Source organism: Gymnoscopelus braueri (assembly GCF_963280865.1).
Source record: "Gymnoscopelus braueri genome assembly, chromosome: 20".
Taxonomy (NCBI): Eukaryota; Metazoa; Chordata; class Actinopteri; order Myctophiformes; family Myctophidae; genus Gymnoscopelus; species Gymnoscopelus braueri.
Window position 1 is genome coordinate 13,261,380 of NC_137622.1, and position 21,706 is coordinate 13,283,085.

General features: G+C 41.6%; 1 protein-coding gene across 1 annotated transcript in view; it reads right to left on the reverse strand.

Moving 5' to 3' along the window:
• Positions 1 to 9,299, reverse strand: part of fstl5 (follistatin-like 5) — a 173,355-nt gene extending 164,056 nt beyond the window's left edge. The window contains exons 1-2 of the mRNA XM_080416855.1: positions 9,209 to 9,299; positions 4,164 to 4,293 (exon numbers count right to left, since the gene is read on the reverse strand). Of these exons, the coding sequence (XP_080272981.1) occupies positions 4,164 to 4,283 (120 nt within the window). The 5' untranslated portion in view covers positions 4,284 to 4,293; positions 9,209 to 9,299. The remainder of the gene's footprint in view (positions 1 to 4,163; positions 4,294 to 9,208) is intronic.
• Positions 9,300 to 21,706: the final 12,407 nt, after the last annotated feature.

The window sequence follows — 21,706 nt, forward strand, 5'->3', positions numbered from 1 at the left end:
TCTGACTGTACCACGTGCCGTTTACATTTCTGACTAATAAAGATAGGTTCAGCCTGCTTCTGATCTCATAGCTGTCACTGTGATTTAACACAATAACAGCAAAAAGAACTTGAAGTTACAAGAGTTTTTCATGAGGGTTTTAAGAAAACCCTGTTTGTTTGCTTATTTATCTCACCTGCAGTCCTGCACGTTCACTTTTTTTCCACTTTTCTTTGAAAATCACCTCAATTCTGTTTTCTATTGATATCAATGATGCAACATTCCACGGTGTACTGTGATATACATGATAGATTACCTCATAAATGTATTAATGTGACCGTGGATGTACTGCATAGCACAATCCATGGTGAACATCTCAACCTATAACAGCTCTGGGGGGCTTTCATGCCCCTCTTATGATTTGTACTAATACTGTACTGTACTGTAGAGGGATTGACTCTGTACGTGGAAGACAATGGGTTCACACTTCATTTATTTGGTTGAGAGTGATTTCCCGCGAGTGTGCTGACAGGCCAGGAGTCCCTACTGCTGTACACATCTCCAGGGAACAGAGAAGCACCCAACTGTACAACACTCTCCTCATCTGGCCCTGTAGAAATAAAGCTGGCTGGATGATCACGTTTCACTTCTGTTCAGCCCCCCCCCCCCCCTCTCTCTGTTCATCTCTTGTTAATCTAGATTTGCCATGTGTCCAGGCGGGCCACCAGAGACACACCACCCAGCTGTCTTTCTGTCTTCCATGTTGTCCTGCTGTCAGGTTGACGTCAGTGACACAAACTCACACAAATTGCCATTTCTTTTTACGGTGTGGCTCTGTAGGAGGCTAGCCATGTATTGGAAAGTCTGTATGTGTCTGAGTGCGTGTCCGTCCGTCTGGAACTAATCTCGCAAGCCGCCTAATCTCGCAGAGCGACACATTTATTTTCTTGTGACACTGCCAATAGGTCTAAGAAGTATCTCCACAATTGATTTTCACGTTTTATACTTTTTGAAATATCTAACTTTAATTTTAAAATTCAATCAAGTCAATGTACATGATTGAAGTACGACTGGCTCTCAACTGGCTGAACCCTTCCTTGCCTAAAGTTTGAGTCATACGTCATAGACGACTGAAGTCACAGGCTGGCCACATGAAGTCGGAGATCCACATTGGATCAAACCATAACCCTATCTAAGCCACAGGGGTAGGCAACCTGCTGCAACCTGCTGCTCTAGAGCCGCATGTGGCCCTAATATTTTGGGCCAAAAACGTGCCTTGGTGCAGTGCTGAGATTACCGCACCCATAATAGCAAAATGGCATTGGTCACGCCTCCACGTCTTAAATTAAGGAATAAGACCTGGCGGTAACTAAGACATCCTAAATAAATAGAATAGAGATCTCTCTCTCTCTCTCTCTCTCTCTCTCTCTCTCTCTCTCTCTCTCTCTCTCTCTCTCTCTCTCTCTCTCTCTCTCTCTCTCTCTCTCTCTCTCTCTCTCTCTCTCTCTCTCTCTCTCTCTCTCTCTCTCTCTCTCTCTCTCTCTCTCTCTCTCTCTCTCTCTCTCTCTCTCTGTTTTCTGCGTGTCATGTGTGGCTGCCTACACTGTACTAATCCTGCAAAAGCTTGTCTCTTTAGCAATAACAAATGAATTACTTCTCTTTTAGATCCCTTACTCCAATGTAATGATTATGTGCATGACCCCTGTCTCTAGTCAGCCCTTTCAACTCAACTGCAGGACCACAATCAGCCATAAAAGCTCAGCTGTGGTTGGGATCTGGATACTGAAGGTCAAAACTAAATGGTTTAGTCATTCATCAAACATTCAGTGAACACTTGTCTTCCTGGAATCCTATCACAATATAAATGCCTCAACGCTCAGAATGGTTTTCCGTATATTGGCATTTACCCCTCTAAGAGTGGACCTATAAATTGAGATCTACAAGAAGCCTTAAACGCTTTGTATCTGTAGTTTAATGCTTAGTTTTTCATTAGATGTTCTTGCCGTCACCTGGATGCTTTGATAAAGGGGGTGTAAATATTTCCACAGCCTTTTTTGAGAGACAAATAAATGAGCAGTTTGCCTTTCTTCTCTCAGAAGACAAATGATAATAGTATGCAGATGCTGTGATGTCATTCCCCCACGATGTAATCAAAACGCCAGGCATATTCATTTCATCGAAGTGGAGGAAAGCACATGCATCATTTTTATTGATTTTTTGTAGCTTCTGGTCTGATTCTGTGTTGTGAACTTGTGTATATGTGGGTGTATACGGCTTTATTTATAAAAATATAATCTAGCTAAACAGAAATGTATCCGGAGGTTTTCAACTAAAATGTACATGTACATTAAACTATCCCTTTGTGATTCATAGTCTGTTCAGTATACAAATATATAGTAAGTAGATCAGAGAGTTCTAGTTGGAATCCTGGCTGCTGGCATGGCCTACTCTCAACAAACTCCAACAAAATATGTTCTGACTTTTTGGATCAACTAAATCCAACAAGGTATTTTTGTTTTCGCAAGCCGACAGACCAGTAGGCGAAGACTATTTGTTTCCCCTGTCAGTGTGTGTGTGGTGTGTGTGTGTGTGTGTGTGCAACCATAACACCCAGCCTGGTGAAGACCTGAGCTCTGAGGAACACCCTTTTCTATTTTGGACTTTTTGGCTCATCACTATATTTCTGGGGGTATATTTCGTTTTTCTTATTCAGCTATAACCTCAGACCCCTCCTCCCAATATGCCTGTAACAAGCTTGTAGCTAGAAGGGCCCGAGTGACAGAAGGCCTGTTTAAAGTGCCTCCAGTGTTTCCTTGTATTAGCCATGTTTTAAAAGTCACTTATTGTGCTGCTAACTCTGTCAAGCAGTTCTGCTGCTTCAAGGCCTGAACCAGCAGGCTCAAAGACAGCTACTTTCCCCAGGCATCCAGGTTTATGAACAATTGACACTAAAGGCCTGTTGCCTGTCTGCCTGCTACTCACACACAAACATACTTTCCCCAAGCATCCAGGTTTATGAACAATTGACACTAAAGGACTGTTGCCTGTCTGCCTACTACACGCACGCACGTACAATCACACACGGCCTCAACTTCATTCCCATATTTGGGCGTAACCCAGGCACTGGGCATAATCCAGACACTTATTACTGTGACGTTACCGTTGCCCAACAACGTCGAATCGCGCCGGCATGAGGGATCTCCGTATGGGCATTATCTGGACATATATATACACACAGACAGATGAGTACAACGGGTAATCTGATAAAGCCCGTCTGACAAATGTCCAGGCAGAACTGCATGCCCGCCACAGACAGACCCTGCCTGCCCCCACCTGAACTTACTGGGATATGAGATGTAACACTTCAGATCTTGAATGTTGAGTCTTGTTGACCTGCTGTCCAATAGAGCAGCTTTCCACAGCCTCCAGACACACACTGTTCAACGCCTCTCCTACCATCTGCTCTCTTTAGTTTGTTTTCTTAATGACCCTCATTCTCCCTCCTGCTTTCTTCCTTTCTGATCCCTGCAGCCTTTCTGATTACATATCGTTTGATGATTAAATAAGAAAGAAATCATAACAGGTATGATTTATTTCTACTTGGTATAGATGTGATTACCAGTGCATAGAACCACACAGGGTTCTTATAGGAAATGTGCACAGAAAAGGCCAGAATGTATCGTAAGTAATGCCTACTGACATTAACAGTGTTCTTCTTAAATCCCACTTATCCCGCCTATTCAGTAATTTATCTTATCACCAATATTCTGGTTCCCCGGAGTCACAAAAAGGGAAGAAAATAAAGTTTAAAGCTTGCTCATGGGATTTGCCTTGGATCTCAGAGTCAGTAAATGTTTATCTACTTGTTAATGTCTTTAAGGGGCAATGAGTAAAAATGTTAATCCACACCTACACAGCTTCGCCTTCCTCTCTTGCCAGCTTTGCCTAGCATTAATTTGACATTATCTTTGAAAGATGACGTCCCTATAGGCAAAGGACGGGAGGGAATGAATCAGCATTTTCTTTTTTCTTTATTATTCAGATTGAATATGCAGACCCCCAAAAATATACAGCATGTCTGCCTCTTTCCAGAACTCTGTTCTAATTATCTTCATAATTGGCAAAAGTGCAGTGTCCCCCTGTTGCAGACAGCAAATGAAATGGAAAGGAAATCAATAGCCTACCTTGTGTCGGAATCTCACGACAGGTCGATACGCATCCGGCATGAACCCCTCCTTGTCGCCGGGCCTCCCGTCCACGCGGGGCGCGGCCAGCCCCAGCAGGAAGAGGGTTGCCACCCACATCTGTCCTCCCCTGCCAAAAACCAAAACCAGGTAGGTTAGTTGTGCTCTCGCCTCCACCAAGCCGGGAGGTTCGATTCCGGCCGCACAGAGACAATACATCAAGTCGGCTGTAATTAGTGTAGACAAATCGGTCGTTGGTTTTATCTAATGCTATCAATAAGTGACTGTGCACTCGACAGGGAGATTAGATCGTCTTTTAAATCAATTAAGAGAAAATGGGCGTCATGAGGACGTGAAGATCAGACAACGAACCAATATATTAAGATAATTACAGTGACGTCACTGAACAATCATTAGGCTGCGTGGTAACTCAAGCATTGCAACAGAGGACACGTTGAGACTGAATGCAAACCGTTTCTCCACATTCAGAGGTTCAAAACAGAGACAAGACACATGCGTGTGCGGAAACAATGCAACCTTTGCATTTTAACAATGAATTTTCACTGTGTCTGACACACAAAAAAAAGAATTGAGTCCACAGTTCTAGGATTTAACCTATTTTGATGGGCTTCGAGCACACAGCCAGCTGAACTGAAAGCACGTTTACCGGATGTGCTTGTTTCTATATAGAGTGCACAGCAGCACTAGCTAGCCAGCATGGAGAGGTGGTGTAACGTGATCCCTCTAGAAGACAAGGACATCCTCCTGGCAGTCATGGACAGTGAAGTGTGTCTGCGGGTAACTGCACTTCATCTGGCTCCAATGCCTGCAGGGTATCTTCACACTCCACTAATCTCCGTCAATAAAAATGAATGGGAAAAAAAACTTGGTGCAGGTGAAGCCTCAACTGTGTGTGTGACTGTGTGTGTGTGTGTGTGTGTGTGTGTGTGTGTGTGTGTGTGTGTGTGTGTGTGTGTGTGTGTGTGTGTGTGTGTGTGTGTGTGTGTGTGTGTGTGTGTGTGTGTGTGTGTGTGTGTGTGTGTGTGTGTGATCTGCCCACCAAAACCCGTGATATTTTCTAAGCTTACCCAAACCCACCCGACCCAGATCGACCAACGCATCCTACTGTCCTACTGTGCATGATGGACACCAAAACTCTTACAGTACTCTTACATTGACATTTGTGATGTACGTATTCTGTGACTCTGGTGGTTGCTGCTTTGCAATTTCAGAAAATGTGTTAAAATTGTTATGATTTGACACAATGCTTGTTCACCGTGGCATTTTCAATAACAGCTACGCAGATAATTATGTGAAGTGAACAAACTTCAAACAATCTCAAACAACCTAAACCTTTCGGGTGCTTTGCCATCCTCTTTAGACAGCGTGAATTGTCCTATTTGTCAAAAACAATGACTCGCACAGCTTCACAGAATTCTATTCAGGTCACCCAAATTGATATAGCAGAACAGCAAGGGATCTGCAGAGATGGCGTCTCCACTTCACTGGCCTTGAAGCCAACCGGGACGAGATGACTGACAGAAAGCACCATGACCTTGCTTCGTTTCTCCTCTCCGCGGCGAGTCTCAAGTCAGACAACACAGCAGGGCATCGTGACTATGCCATGTGCCCACGTGACATTCACAAGAGGTCAAAGGTCATCATTGACAGAGTGCCTTTGTCACAGTGACTCAACTGTCACCAAGGAAACACTGTGCATTTATTGGTGGTTTATCTTCCCCTGCTCACAGCCCCTGCATGCTTCCCTGGTTCACATTTCTATACTTTTATTCATTTTCCTGAGCAGATGTGAAGACTTTGGTCCCTGTGTCTGACACTAGCTAGGAAGCCTTTCTGTAGCTGAAGAGTCACAAAAACATACCACAATATGTAAAATATCAGTGGCTCTATAACTACACGATATCAACATATATCCAGACCAAGCAGCTACTATAGTTTCTAGACTCTCCAACAATTAATATGAGTTATTTTGTACCTATAAGTTATTTCATAATGTTCTCCTACATTTCCATACGTTAGGAACCCTCCCTCCTGCTTGCTGCTGCTCTGCTAACAGTCTTTCAGCCAGCAGGATTAACATGTCAGCAAGAGTAATCAATCATCTTCCTCCTCGGGTCTCAGCATTAAACGGTTTATTAATGGACCAGAGAGACAGTGCCTTACGTACTGTTTCACTCACACTGAGCCCATATGTACTGGTCCCATATGTACTGAGCACACATGTACTGGCCCACATGTACTGGTCCCATCTATATTTGTTTGGTTCAGTTTGCTCGTTTTTTTGAAAAGTTTAGGAAGGTGACGATATATAGCTCTATTTTTTCCTAAATTTTGTAACCAATTGTTTCACCCAGTGCCAATTGCCTATGTAATCCTGGGTGCTACTCTCCCTGTGCCAGCCTGCCCTGAACTGAGCTCATGCTTCATTCAATGCATGAGGAGCTAGCAAGCCGCTTCTTATCGCCTGACAGGGGGGAGTTTCCCCAGTAGGACGTAGTGCGTGGAAGGAACACGTTATTCCAATCAGTTCTTTTCTCCTCCATCAGGCGCCCCGGCTGACCAGGGGTATGTGATGTCATTGCTAGTTCAATTAATTTAACCTTTGTGTCTGTCCAATTACACAAGCTGCAGTAGTAATTAGTGGAAATTAGTAACACCTGTCAGCGTGCTGGCAGTGGAGAATTTTTCTAGTTTTCTAGGTCAAAAGGTTTTGTACCGTGCTCTGTTTTCTTTTTGTCATGTGTAAATTTGATTTATTTATTTTTAACTTTATGGACATCTCCGTATGGATTGTTTTCAACACCACCACGTGTACACCATGGGATACAACTTTTAAACATTTTTGCGGATACATGCACCTTTCCACATGTACTAATCCACATGCACCATTCCACATACTGTTCTGCAATGCACTGTTTCATATACTGTTCCACAATGCACTATTCCACATGCACTGTTGCACATGCACTGCCCCACATGTATTGTTAGACATAATTGTCCCACAAGCGCTATTTAACATGTAGACCTACTACTACAGACTGTAAATAACATAGCACTGAAATAGTCACATGCATGATTATTTATTGACGTGTGATTGTTAGAACAAGATAGTGTGCAACTGATTGTATTTCTTCTAATGTCTGCACAACTGTGCGTGCGTGTGGCGCGCGTGTGTATGTATTCGACTATTCGTACATTGGGGAGCTAGGGGAGATGAGAAAATAAAAAGTGAAGAGGCTTTCACGAACCCCGGAGGAGGTTCCTCAGAACTATCACATCCCCGCAGCATGTCTGAACTGGGCACACACTGACACAGACTTCCACAACGCCACATGCGACCGTCACTTTCCATGCCATTCAGCAGTTTCCTCGCTCGTTGTGGACAACAGCTGGGGAGGTGTTCAGAGGAAGACAGACTGTCCCAGTGGTCAACCAGCCTGCCCTGTTCTGCAAAGGTCACTGGTTTGATCCCCATGAGGACACACAAGCAGTCTGTCACCAGTCGAGTGTCTGCTGAGTGCTGACATGACATTTAGAGAAACACCCAGAAACTGGCAATCAACACTACTGCACTTTAATACTCAGAGGGTCAAGATAACATGTAAATGTATGAATTAAGTGATTGTGTATCTCCTCTCTGTAACTGTAGTAAATCACCCTGTTCAGACATCCAGCATCGAAGCATGAAGCATGAAGCTAAAAGCAATAATTATCCCACACCAAATGAATCTTCCCTTTTACATTGTTCTTCCCAGTAATTAAATAATCATAAGATGCAGTCTCATTCATAAGTTGTTAAATATGATGATAATAATAATTCTCTGTTGAAGTTGTTCCTCATCTGTGACCCTGTCAGAATTTCTCATGACCCACTTTAAGGTCCTATAGGTGTGAAACACTGTCCCCAAGGTTTCAAGAATGTTATTCTCATGTCACGTTAATCTCTGTGCATTACCAAAATGTAATTTAAATTCATACTGTATAACCTTTTCAATCAAAGAAAAGGTTTGTTAGAATCTTTCACTGGTATATTTTTCACAATATTCACATACATACACATTGTATTTGTCTCACACCAATAGCTTAGGCACCTGAAATGTATTAATGTATTTTACAGTTTCTGACAACATATTGTTGCATTCCAAAATATCCCCATGCGCCAGGAACATGCAGCATTCCTTTTTAAGTGGAAGGTTCCATATAGACACATGACCAGGGTGTCACCAGAGTCATTGCCAACAAGACTGAATGCATGAATGTTACACAGTAACATTTTTAGAAAGGGAAACGTTTATTAAATCTTTATTGTGTATTACTGTGTAATGCATATATTCGAAATTTGACTGATTTAGATGTGTATCACTCTCCTGGACTCTGGAATTAAAAACAGTATAGGCCTACAGAGACAACACATTTTAACATAACCCTCCCTCCGTTCTCCTCCAGTGGACCCCTACCACAAATATCAAATGGACCCTAAACGGTTGGAGGTCCAGACAAATTATCTCTGATTATTTTCCTTGTTTATGTCTCTGTGTGCTTTCAGCATCACCCAGCTCACATTCAGCCCAGTACAACCACAGTCCTCTACTGTTGGTGTAGCCTACTTCTTCTCTCCTTGTGTATAATATATGCACACTATTCAGCAGTAAGCCAAACTCCTTCGAAATAAATACTGGAGTCAGGATTTTGCTTTCAAGCTCTTTATGGGCACTGGCAGCACCCATAATATGGGTGCTGCCCACCAAAGAGCTTGAAACAATATTATTGTTAATAGTTAAACCGAGAAAGAACACTTAATGTATATGTCTCTGTAGTGTAGGCCTACGTGAATACTGTAAGTAAACAGTATATCAGGTTATGCCAGAGTAGAGAAATACAGAGCTGGAGCCTATACATTTCAAACGGGTGACGATTTAAATCGATTTAATACAAAAATAATCGCGATGTGAAAAATAGCCAGAAGAAACATTTGGACAGGTGGAAAACTTTAGTTAAACTTGCAGAGTGACGCATTACTTTACCTGGTTTACATCTTCAGATAGTTGTACTTGAATGTTGACATGAAATAATTCCGTTCAGTCAGTGTTTCATTAGAGCGAGCGTGAAAAAATCTAGACACAGCGTGTAGTGACGCAGTTGGTAAACACCTACCTCTATGGTAAACACCGACACGTTGAAAGGCTAGGATCATAATCAATAAGGATTCAACAGTAATGTCACTATGCAACCCGGAAGTAGCACGGACGTACGCCAGGTTATAAAGATACCAAGGATTCGTCAGTGATGTCACTGACATGTGCAAAAGAAAATACAGGATCTTTGTAAGAGAATTGATAAAGAGTTTTCAGTCATTTGCTACTGTATTGAAAAGAGGATAAGAGAAAACACAGTATTGTAAAAAATAAATACAAATTGTCTGGAAAATAAAATTGTATCGTGAACCTCAAATCGTGATTCGAATCATATCGTGAGTTGAGTGAATCGTTACATGCCTAATTGGCAGCTAAAAGAATGCTGGTTGCATATTCCAAAACAAATTTAAATCTGCAATTGTTCCCGTTTCAATTTGTGGGTCATCAGCTGGTATCATCATTCTACAAATCTCTATAAAAGCGAATGATTCAGTTATTTTAATATTTATTTTACACACAGCAAAATACTCTGTGTTCATTTATACATTTTTAACTCGAACGTGTACAAATGTTAACAGAGTTAAAGTATCACCCAGGATTTTACTGTGGATGATCAAGTTGATGTAGGCCTACTGTACATGAAAAACACCCATTCACCAAAGTCCCCATTCTAGCGTATTCACGAAAGGCTGCTTTTAAAAGAGGGGTGCAATCTCCGTCTCCGTTTTCAACAGATGCTTCTGCTAACAGAGCCTGCTCCTGTGGGAGCATCTGTTTAAATCTGCTCAGCGATGCCACGTCTGTGTACCCATCAATTTGGTTGGAGTGCCCCCGCTTTGTCTCCCAGATATCTGCAGTGTATCATGGGAGCATCTGCTGTGTGTTTGCCTCTGGAAGCACCAGGCCACCATGACTTATTTGGCAGAGTTATTGCCTCGCTTCTCTCACTTCCACAGTGCATCTACAAATCCACCAACATCACTATAAACCAGTGGTTCTCAACCAGTAGTCCGGGGACCACCGGTGGTCCGTGAGGGAGTTCCAGGGGGTCCTCAGCAAAAGGTGTTAATACGTGTTCACACCTTTATCCATATTGTATGCTATTCAAAAATAGCAGATATACAAGCTCGCAGCGCAGCACGAAGTGAACATTTTCTTTTACACAAATCTTATCTTCTGGGGGTCCCTGGCAAAAAACTTTTCAGATGGGGGTCCGCGGCCAAGTGTATATCAATTTAGGGGTCCTTTGCATGAAAAAGGTTGAAAACCACTGCTATAAAGGAGTCCTTCAATTTCAAAGCACAACCCAAAACAGCCCTCGTTTTCTCCCTGAGGGACTCAGGCCTGTAGCTTGAAGGTGGTAAGCTGGCACACTCAGCCGACCGGCTCAAAGTGCAGTGTTTTCTCAAGAGTTCTGAAATCTCCCATCAGTGGTGGGATTCAAAGTATTGAGCGGCGAAACGTCGCTGTGGATGTGATGTTCCTGGTGTGGGTGTATCAGCAATATTCTGCTGATGTGTATAATCAAGTCTTCAGTGTAATCATGCTGAAAAAATTTATTACGCTGAAGAAGCCTCTGCCAAAACACGTCCATAATACTGCCCGTGCCAGAAAAAATAAAATGACCTAAAAAGGGTATTACCCACCAAACCCTATACTTAGTTGACCGGAGTCCTATATATTAGATCCTCTAATATTTCCCTCTACACAAAAAAGTCTTTGCAGAAAATAGCCTCGAAAAAATCTACGAACTAAAAACACGTAGCTTGTAGATGTTCTATTTTCGATGAATGCACGGCCCAGAATAGGCCATGCTTGGTTTCAAGTAGTTAAGTGAGTGCTGATGATATATTTGCTTCATTTCAAGATACAGACTGGACATAGCGCAGATACATAATACAATGCTGTGTCAATCATTCAAACCCATCAATTAGGCTGATAAACAACACATCAACATATCAAACTACAGGTCTCACTTTAAAATGTCAAGAATTTCACATATTTTCCACAAACATATCAAACTCTATAGACATCGTCAGGTATGTATCAATTATAATCTACACTTTAAGTACAATGAAACTTTCCCTATGCAGCAGCCAGTAATGAGGTTAAGCATTCTTTACAGGTATAAAGTATGACTATTTTCTGCAGGGTATTTATTGGAAATTTCTCAACACCGAAAACACTAATCAACAGCTTTCCTATAGACGGAACACCAACACCGGTCTACACCTGCTATAATCCACCCAGAATACAACAGCTCTTCATGTCAGTGGGTGTAGAGAACACTGCTGAAGATTATTGACGATTAATATCATATGACAGCGTAACAGATGTTTTGGTGAGAAGAAAGACAGGGACGTTGTCCTTTTCTCTGCAGATGTGCGCTCACTATACTGACCCCCAGCTGGGCTTACAGCTGTGTTTGCTGACAGCGTGGATTCTGCCTTGTATGTACTGTATGCAGACTTTAAGTTTGTCAGCAGTCTAGAAGAGTTGAGGAGGAATTTACATGTGAGGTGTTTTGCTGACAGTCCTGTCCAGGCTGACTACCAATGCACCAGAACATGGACCATCATTGTCAATCAAGGACACATGCAGGACACAGCGCTGCTGAAGCCCTGTGACATTTAAAGTAGCCTACAGTACTGTTTTAACCACCAGACCGACACACAGGGAGATGTTTTCGATTCTTCCTGTGGATTGGAGTAACTGTTGGAGCTGAAACCACATCATTGCCTAATTCATTGGCAGGAAATTAAAACTACACACAATCTTGAATCTGCAACCAACAGGGGCTTCATCACCCACACATCAAAACAGACCTGTCGCTTGCTGGTGTGGTGTGGACCCAAGTGCAGGACAACGAAGCAGGTAGTGATAAAACAAAATAAAAAAAATCCAAGACTGGGTATTCTAATTCAGGTGAGAGAGGTAAAAACTGACCACTCTTAAATTAAATGAAACACATGACAGTGATCAAACAAGGACTGACTGGAGAAAAAGACCAATACACATGAGGGGTAATTACCAATGCATACAGCTGTGGCAAACAAGAACCTAGAACTAAGAAAACTAGACCGGGGAACATGATATGCGCATACAGAAATACAAGACCTAGACAAGACAGTCCATGAGGCAAAGTCATAAGCTCATAACTGTGAAAGACCAGAAAAAGAACAGAACAGAACAGAACAGAACAGAACAGAACAGAACAGAACAGAACAGAACAGAGCAGAGCAGAGCAGAACAGAACAGAACAGAACAGAGCTTCATATTCTCCAAATGTGAGGATTTGCCTTTGGCATAAGTGTGGACGATCCAAGAAATTATATTAAAACATTAAAGAAATACATAACATAACAGCAGACTCTCAAAAACACAATCCAGTCCAAAGAAAAAGCCATATTGAAATAATTCATCAATGAACCGACATGTGAGACAATACAGTTGTTGAATACAGCACATTCTTTGTGATTTGAAATCAAGACTAATCCTTTTAGTAACTCTATTCTATTATAGTGCAGGTCAATGACAACACTTAAATAAATCACATGCCGTATTTGTAGTTTCCCCACTTTGGAAGATTGGGAGGAAGGCATCACATTGTTGCCTGATAGAGCAGGGGATAACCAGTAACCAGCACAGAGGAAGCTACTGTATGTCTGCCACGGTGAGAAAGAAAACAAGATAGTTTGTGAACGATAATGAGAGCCAGACATTTAATTTGTTGTTTAATCAGATCTCTACTGTCGCTTCTTTCTAACCTTTAGGCAAGTGGCATCCAATATCCCCACCTCATTACAGGAGGAACAGCTCAAAATGCCAAGCAGATAACAGCTGAACCCCAGCTTCCCCTGATAGCAGATAAGAAGGAAGATAGGTTGTTGTCTAAATGTTGCCATGGCATACATAGTCTCAAGCCTTTATGTGGCTGGTGTCTGTTTCATTATGATCTCTATATCCTAATGATGACATTGAGCTTTGAAATTAGCCACAAAGCCCGAGAACTGCACATTATTACATCTGAAGGAAGGATGACAGAAACCTTTAGTGTGTGTGTGTGTGTGTGTGTGTGTGTGTGTGTGTGTGTGTGTGTGTGTGTGTGTGTGTGTGTGTGACTGTGCGTGCGTGTGTGCGTGCGCGCGTGCGTGTCTGTGTGTGTGTGTGTGTGTGTGTGTGTGTGTGTGTGTGTGTGTGTGTGTGTGTGTGTGTGTGTGTGTGTGTGTGTGTGTGTGTGTGTGTGTGTGTGCGCGTGTGTGTGTGTGTGTGTGTGTTTCACGATATGATACACGATATTGGGCTCACGATATCGATACGATACGATATATGGCACTTTTTTATTATGAAAATATATGGGGGGGGGGAAAGCAAATGCAAACAAAAACTATAAACTATAAAAACATTATTAAAAAAAACACCAGAACGATACATAATATCGTCACGAAAATGTATCGCGATATATCACGGGACGATATATCGGCACACCCCTAGTGTGTGTGTGTGTGTGTGTGTGTGTGTGTGTGTGTCTGCTCAAGTTAGATAGTGAACAACAGACGTACAGCAGTTTGTATCCAACATCCTTTTCATGGCTGTCAATAAATTTTTACAACCAGTGGTGCTCAAATCAAATATCAATCATTTTTACATTTTACAACACTACACTTGTCATCACATGAGCCATTATCAGGTCCTTTTTCTTTGTTTACTCATTATGCCTCAAATAATTGAACCATTACATTAACAGCCAAATGTTGCATATTTGTGTTTTTTGTTTTGTTGGCATAGCTGTCTACTCTACCAGCCAGGTATCCACTCAGTGTTCAGAGAGCTTCTCTGTTGTAAAACATCATTTGAGGTTCGCAAACATAACAAAAACACATGGGTGAATTTATTGGCACCGGAGGCTGTAGGTGAAAAAGTGAGTTTCCTGCCCTGATATGACACACAGTCCCTGAAGGCACCAATATTTTGTTATGTTTATTTTCCTAAAGTAACACAATAAACAGAACACTGATCTGGAAAAAAAAAAAACATTTTGATGTCAGTATTTGAAGTCAGTGTTTTGATGTTGGGCTCGCCGGAGTTCTACCACAACAACAAACAACAACCACAGTGACTGAAAAAACAAGCCAGTGATTTCGCAGACAAAAACAACTCAATTAAGAGAAAGACTCCAGGATTTGTGGAGCTACTGAGAGATGCTGTGAAGACTGATCATCTTAGTAATGAGTCCGTAACGAGTGTCTGTATTTTACAGTAGTTAGTGTGGTTGCCCGAATGGGCAACCAGACTATAGTACTCTACCGACTTTATTATTAGTGTGGTTGCCCTAACAGGGCAACCAGACTATAGTACTTGATGAACTTATTATTCTATATAAACAATATTTCAAACTGCTACTCCTCCCACAGGAATCGTGCGCTTGTATTTTTCTAAGAGATTGGTTAAAAAGTTTAATTGATATTGATTTATTAGTGCATTAAATTTCCCCATCCGCTTTAATGGAAAAGTGAAAAAACTCAAATTCAAGTATTTTTTTCTCTGCTAGAGCTAGAGTTACCAGATTTGAAGGGGAGGTTCATAATTTAGTCCGAAATTATTGAAAAAATTATTACACTAATCGGCCACATGGTGGCGCTATAACAGCCCCCTTTACGTTTTGGCCTATAACTCTTGAACCGTAGGTCGTAAAATCAAAATGTCTTTTTCCCTGGATTCCTTGGGTCACGACGCATCTCCCCATATAGGCCACGCCCATTTGCGTCAGGATAGATTTTCCGCCAGCTCCTCCTCCCACATATTTTGTCCAAATTTCACAAAAATCGGTACAGATGATCTCTGGACCCATGCGATAAAAATCTCCAAGCTGAATTTTGATAGTCATTACCTTTCGTCCGTAAATGGCTTCCAAAGTTAGCGGAAGGGGTCTGTTTTACAAAAAACGCCAAAAATCACGAACAGAACGTCCGGTCCATCCCAAATTTGAATCACATGTCAAGGGTGGTTCACTCAATGAATCCCCATAAGTATTTCCACTCTGATCCATAGGGGGTGCCACAAATGCGCAAAATGTAACCGCTTGACGCAAAAACATGATTTTTGGGGGATCAGTTCTCTCAAAATGATATACAAGTGATCTCAGGAGTGACATGACGATGTCATTGGCCCGCTACATTTGTGGGAGGGGCCTGTTTCTTTAGTGGGAGGGGCCTATTTCCTCAAATCGAAACGGCACGCGTCACGAACGCAGGATCCGATCGGCACCGAATTCAAATCGCACGTCGCGCGACGGTATTCCTCCAGGCGTATTCCTCGAGTCCAGGCGGCTGCGGCCGCGACCCGCGATGGCGCAACCACACTTTGCAATTTCCCAGAATTGCGACGCGTCTAGTTACAATGTGTGTCTGTCTGTCTGTCTGTCTGTCTGTCTGTCTGTCTGTCTGATAGAAAACCAGGCTTGTGTTTTTGATCAACACATAAATTGGTTGAGTCACCAGGGAAGTCACATTTTTTTAATCATCTACGTGTTACAACTTATTTTCACATCAAGTCTGTCTCTATAAATACATACAGTACCGAGCTAATTTGATGAACCGCGAACCTCAATGCAATTCCACAGAGATACACAAAATATACAAAATCAGTGCTATGATTTACTGTACATACAGTTTATGTAATCAGAATCAGTTTTATATGTCACATCATAGTTTTACAGGTGTGGTGGGTGAAATTAGTTTTTGTGCACACGCCACCATTTTGTAGTGTTCAGTGAGAAGTGATTATGATATAGAGGTAGTGGGAGAGCAAAGGGAAAGATATAGAAAACAGGTTAAATAAGAACAAATAAAATATACTTACAGGTATGTATATTGGGGGAGGTTGGGGCACTATGTCTGGGCTGGGTATAATGTGGGTTCAATCACTACACCATCGCTGGGTTTAGGCCCAGTTTGTTTTCATTATAACTCCAAGTAGAGATTGAACTGAAATGTTTTTAACCGTACCAGCAGGAGATAAAAGAACAGCGGGAGATGACGGTATCATGTGTCTTTGAACCACGCAGGCAGTCCTCTGAGTAACGATGGATCTCATGCTGTGGGCAGAGCCTCACTGGCAGTTTCTGCCATATGAAAATTTGAACTAATTTATGCTGAGAGAGAACTCACATTATTAATCGTGGCACTGAGCAACCACCCACGGAGAAAATGAAGAAATTATACGCGCCTAGTCTCCTCGTGCACAGAATGCACAGAACCTCGACTTCTTCTGATCTGAGAATTACAAATTACCCTGCTGCGTGTATTAGCTTGTTGATATCTGTAACTTCATATTCATCCAAAGGGTTCAAATTATCAACAGCAGAGTAAACGGTATCACAAAAAATACAATTCTGCAGTGATGTCTCCATGGATGTTACACACTGTGGGAGGTTTCTCAGCCATGTGCTGGGCGCCTTCATGATGCAATGGTTTGACAATGTACCGTATGTATGTATGTATGTATGTATGTATGTATGTATGTATGTATGTATGTATGTATGTATGTATGTATGTATGTATGTATGTATGTATATATGTTTAAGTACGTATGTATGTATGTATGTATGTAGGTATGTAAACAAACAAATACCATCACATCACAGCTATATTGTCAGACTGTTTTGGTGAATGCTCACCAAAACAGTCTGAAAGGCACTGTATAACTGTATAATTAATTATACATGAATTACACATGCATTGTTGTTTCATTATAACAATTATTATGTAATGTTGGAATGACACAATATACAGCAAGGAAATTAGTACAGTGATCATTTATCTAGCCAACAATAATCTATCCATACTACACCTGTAGGAAAAACACAAATCTCTTTGGCTCCAAAATTAAGCTATAGGAATATTTCCAACACTGGAAGTAAAGGGCTCCCTATCATTACTGCAAGACATACTGTAGGACTGTGCTTAAACGTCATCCTTGCTCAAATCTAAACTCAGTGGACAAAACTGGTGGTTACTGGTGGAAAAAAGAGTGAGTCAGTTTAAGATGGGACTGATCTTCCACTAGAGGCAGCCAGACTGATGTAATTCCACACAGGTTTAAAAAGTGTTTTATGTAAACGGCAGGATGTTTATGGAACAAACTTCCTACGTAACTGCACAGTTAACTTCAAACCATGGCAAGAGGCTTCTATGGTAATAGGTTTTGAAAAGGTGGATATCTTCTGTCTTTCCGCTGTAAGCAGCCTGAACCATCTGTCACAGAACACAGATGTCAAGGGTCTCTCTCTCATTCTCTCTCACTCTCTCTCTCTCTCTCAAACACGCACGCACGCACGCACGCACGCACGCACACACACACACACACACACACACACACACACACACACACACACACACACACACACACACACACACACACACACACACACACACACACACACACACACACACACACACACACACACACACACACACACACACACACACACACACACACACACACACACACACACACACCTGCCGAATTCCCCACACCTGCCATTTGATTAGTTAATCAGTCCACTTTTCACAGTCAGTTTGCACTCTTCAGACATTCTCCACACATTCACCACAGACGTTTACCACTGCACAAGGACTTTCCACAACAGCCGATCCCCCCACATTTGCCAATATATGGGAAGGCCCATATAAGCCCATATCTCTGCTGTTCGGCCAGAACCAGCTAAATCCAAAATGGTAATTGTTCAGGAAATTAAAAACAAAATATCAATTTTTCTGAAAATGAAGAAAACCTTATATTTTTAAAACAAAGCAATACTGCCTCATCAAACTTGGTATTGTGACTTTATATATTATCAGATACTTGCATGTGTCATTATATCATCACCACTTTACCCAAATCCAGCTCAAGTGGAGTTAGGAGTTTTGTCCAAACACAAATCCAGCGCAAGTGGAGTTAGGAGGTTTTGTCCATCATTGATAAGAACAGCTGGCAATGGATCTCAAAGATCACAACGCATTGTGAGCTTGGAGATCAGCTATTTATGGTGAGCGCCATCCTCATATACTAAGTATAGATCAAGCTGAATTCTGTACTTAAACAACTTTTATTTTAACATGCATTGTAAACAACCATGGATCTTACCACTGTTGTTCTTCTACAGTTGAGTGCAACAAACAATTCTGCCTCAATACTCTATCATGTATTTAACAAAAGCAATCATGGCACACCAACAATAAATAAATGGCATATAAATACAAAATACATTCATGAAAAATAGAATCTGTAGCCTATCAAATCTGTAGCCTACTGCACTAACAATAACAACCACAGTTGAATTTACCTATCATATACCTATCAACATTTTATTATCACACTGTTGTGTGTTGTGTGTTGCGTGTGTGTGGTGGGTGTTTCTTAGTGCTTTAGATTGTCATAAAAGCTGTGAAAGTCTTTTGGCATGATCTCCTTGAGTAGTAGTAATATAAATATCAGGAATATTGGTCCTTGATACCAACCTTGAGAATGTGACGCTACCAAAAACAAACTTAAACCACTTAACAAGATGCTAATTATCAATTTGTCAGGATCTACTTTGCAGCACTGAGTCGAGTGGCTGGCTACTATTGATACTATGTGACATGCTGCTGCTTCTCTTTACTGCATGCCTCACGTCATCAATGCCAGTGGTGGAGGGTCTGACTCACAAGTCAGCATTTCCATCTGGGATCTGTGGTTGGTCCGTGGTTGATCAAGTCATATGTCTGTCATGCTTCTTCTTCTTTTTTTTTCAATAATTATGCCCCAAACGTAAGATATCTATCTGTCTGGTTTCTGTGAGACTACTCAAAGCTTCATGTATTTTTTTACCAACCTATATTACAGGTATATCTGCCAGTTTGAACCAATACAGGGATGCCAGATTAAAAGTGGTACAAATATTTTTTGAGGGTATAGCATTTGCCTCTGTATCAGGAATTGAGTGCACACCAAGTAATGACATAGTAAATTAAAATGTAATTCATTTTATATAGTTATATATTGCAAGGATAATGTGTGGTTGTCAAAATTATACCAAGGACTTGTCTCACGGCACACCAGTGTGCCTTGGCACGCAGTTTGGGAAACACTGCTAGACTACCTCAGGGATGAGGGGCTGAAAGAAAATAGGCTCTTAAAAGCTGAGCAGTGCTTTCTTTCAACCAAAAAAAAAAAAGGAAAGAAAAGAAAAAATAAATAATTCCAAGAAAGACCAGTTTTTAAAAATAATTGGTTGAAGCTGCCACAAGGTGCGGTAGTTCTGTGAAAGAGCTGAGGACGACTTTGATGCTAAAGACTCCAAATATCTGCTGTTCTGGATGACAGAACCATTATCCAAACCACACATCACTGGACTGTCACGTCTTCTCAACCCCCCTCCACGCACGCACGCACGCACACACACACACACACACACACACACACACACACACACACACACACACACACACACACACACACACACACACACACACACACACACACACACACACACACACACACACACACACACACACACACACACACTCCCTCACATGTACGTATTTACACCCCCTCACACACAAACTCACATACACAACACTATCCTAAGTCAACCGCTCTCTTCCTCTCGAATTCCTTTGTTCTACATTCTTGATGTTTCTTTCTTTTTGTCCGAGTTGAGGGTTCTACAGAAGCGGGTAGCGTTGACTTGGAGAGCAGCTTCAACAATGTTTTCACTGTAACAGCACACACCGCTGCCCGGCACTGACACACACCTGACAGCAAAGGGCTTAATGGGAATGAAGGCAGGATGGGAAGAAAAGAGAGAGATAAAAAGAAAGAATGAGAGAGCATGGAATGGAGAGATGGTGAAGATGAAGTGTGTGTCTCTGTTTGGTGTGAGAGGGCAGGGTGACTTAGATCGATCAATAGATCGATCTTGATTTATAGATAGATATTTAGATGACATTGCAGAACTGCAGTAGGCATGAAACATGCAGGACACCTACAGGTAAAAGTAGATAGGCAGGAGGAAAAAAACTCAAATGTAAAGTGTAATAAAGAACTGACCTAGCCATCTGCACTTGGACTAACTGGGTTGTATAAAGTATTCATACTAGGTTTCTCTTATTTAACAGTATGCAATAGTCTTAGATGGTTTTATTTATTCATTTCATAACATTCTCAGTAATTCCATCTACAGTATCCATCCATCTCTTTTTTTCTCTGTCTTGTCCTCTCTCTCTCTCTCTCTCTCTCTCTCTCTCTCTCTCTCTCTCTCTCTCTCTCTCTCTCTCTCTCTCTCTCTCTCTCTCTCTCTCTCTCTCTCTCTCTCTCTCTCTCTCTCTCTCTCTCTCTCTCTCTCTCTCTCTCTCTCTCTCTCTCTCTCTCTCTCTCACATGCTGATGTGGGATATATAAAACATGACCTGCAGCTATAAATGTTGCATGCTGGCTCTCATGACAATCAATGCAAAATGCACATCCATCCAACCATCCACCCATGGAAGAGAGGAGGGTAGATAAAAGAAAACAAACCTTGTAAAACACGACTTCTCTTATTCATACAACAAACGATATGAAATAGTTGATCCATATCTCATCTATCTATTCTGCATGTCCGTGAGGATATGATGAAAGCTATAATTTCATCAGTCATCACCTAAATGATGAATAAGAGTCTTCGGAGGACTTTCCTCTGGCAGTAGAGGTGGCTGTCACTCCATCAAATATTAAAACATCTATAAATTACACAAGCTGGAGGTTCAATTCAACACGTTTTCTTGTTAAGTACAATATGCTGTGATCTGAGATGAACCGTTCTTACAAGGAACCTCTGTGCAACACCTGGCCGACCTCTCTCCCCTCTCTCACTCACACACACACACACACACACACACACACACACACACACACACACACACACACACACACACACACACACACACACACACACACACACACACACACACACACACACACACACACACACACACACACACACACACACACACTATCCTATAAGTCAACCTCTCAAATTGCTTTGTTCTACTTTCTTGATGTTGTTTTTCGTTTTTTCTTAGCTGAGGGTTCTGTAGAAGCTTTTCCTCATGGTCAGCACTGTAAAGCACATTGAACTATGTAATGTGTAATGATGAATGATCATGATGATTATTATTACTGATATTATTATTGGTCTAAAATTATGTACTGTACTGCTACTAATAATAACAATCATATATTTTCAAACTTTATTAACACCTTTCCCACATGAGGCATTAGTCGGCAACACTTCACCTGTCCTAAACAACAAAGCTGCAGGAGCCTTCGGTTTTAGGAACCCAAAAAATCAGTAAGGAACATA